Source organism: Mastomys coucha, unplaced genomic scaffold (assembly GCF_008632895.1).
Source record: "Mastomys coucha isolate ucsf_1 unplaced genomic scaffold, UCSF_Mcou_1 pScaffold22, whole genome shotgun sequence".
NCBI classification, from domain to species: domain Eukaryota; kingdom Metazoa; phylum Chordata; class Mammalia; order Rodentia; family Muridae; genus Mastomys; species Mastomys coucha.
In genome coordinates, this window is record NW_022196905.1 from 100,077,443 (window position 1) to 100,078,626 (window position 1,184).

At 49.4% G+C, this 1,184-nt stretch overlaps 1 protein-coding gene across 1 annotated transcript; it reads right to left on the reverse strand.

Annotated features, from left to right (window-relative positions):
- Positions 1–5: 5 nt before the first annotated feature.
- Positions 6–778, reverse strand: LOC116104618 (axin interactor, dorsalization-associated protein-like; the record flags this gene model as incomplete). Its single annotated transcript, XM_031391121.1, is given in 1 exon segment — positions 6–778. A coding segment is annotated over 1 exon segment (627 nt), but the record flags the coding sequence as incomplete, so codon positions are not given.
- Positions 779–1,184: the final 406 nt, after the last annotated feature.

Below are 1,184 nucleotides of genomic sequence, written 5' to 3' on the forward strand. Positions count from 1 at the left end.
TTTCTTGAAGCCACAGGAGTATCTTGTACGGGAGTTAAATCTATGCCATTCAAATCTTTCACGCTCACTGTGATGTAGGGATCAATGCACTGCCCCTCGTCTTTCAAACCAATTTTCTCAATCCTGATGGTAAGTAACGTCATCCCTGGCTCTGACGGCAAGCGTGGCAATAAAGTACCAGGGACTCTTGCAGAGAAAGAATCAGGAGGTGCTCCAGCACCACCTTCTTCATCTTCTTCAAATTCCAGATTCTCTTCTTCACCAGGTGCTAAAATCTGTCTTAATGGGATAGGCTGAACATCAAATGGAAATTCTTTATTATATGTAAGAATATTCTTCAGGATTGGTTCTAGCTTCTTCAGGTCCTCCAGTTTAAACTCTTCTTGGGACTGTGTGGACTGTAATGCTGCACTTCGCAATTCCAAACATGTTGCAATTTTGCCTATGGTTTTCTTTTGTTCTTCTGTGAATTCAGAATTATTGTGTTGAGCTTGGGCCTCCTACTGTAAGTGTCTTGCTAATATCTGATACTCGTCTATCGCCTCCACCAGCTGGCCCCAAGAGTCAAAGTCGGTGCCTCTCCTGAGACTGGCGCCCCAGCGCTGCAGCAGACTCCTGGTCACCTCCGACATGGCCGGTCCCCGCCCCGGCCCCCTCCCGCCCCTACCCCAGCAAGGCTAGGCTCTAGGGCGCCATCCTCCCCGGGCTTGGCCCTGACATTAACAGGGCCGGGAGGAACCGCTAAGGACACCGCCGCCGCCGCCGCCACCCGCCGAGGAGCCGCCCAAACCCCGGAACTATCTCTCTTATGGATTTCTGCCATGATTTCTGCAGGGGGAAACTCTTTCAGTGGTAAACAAACAGCTGCCCACTCCAGAGTACAAAGGGCAAAATGAGGTACAACTGGGGAACCTGAGGCTTTACTGAGCTCACTTACAGAGCATGGGAAGCATGCATGATGGCTTCCCTGTTGCTACTGAGATGCATAGCTGTACTAGCCATTTTTCTACTGCTATGAAGAGACACCATAACCAAGGAAACTCTTATAAAAGATTTGCTGGGGGCTTGTTTATTCTTTCAGAGGCTTAGACCATTATCACCAAAGTGGAGAGAACAGCAATACACATTCCACAGGCAGAGAGAGAAAGAGAGAGAGAGAGAGAGAGAGAGAGGAGAGAGAGGGG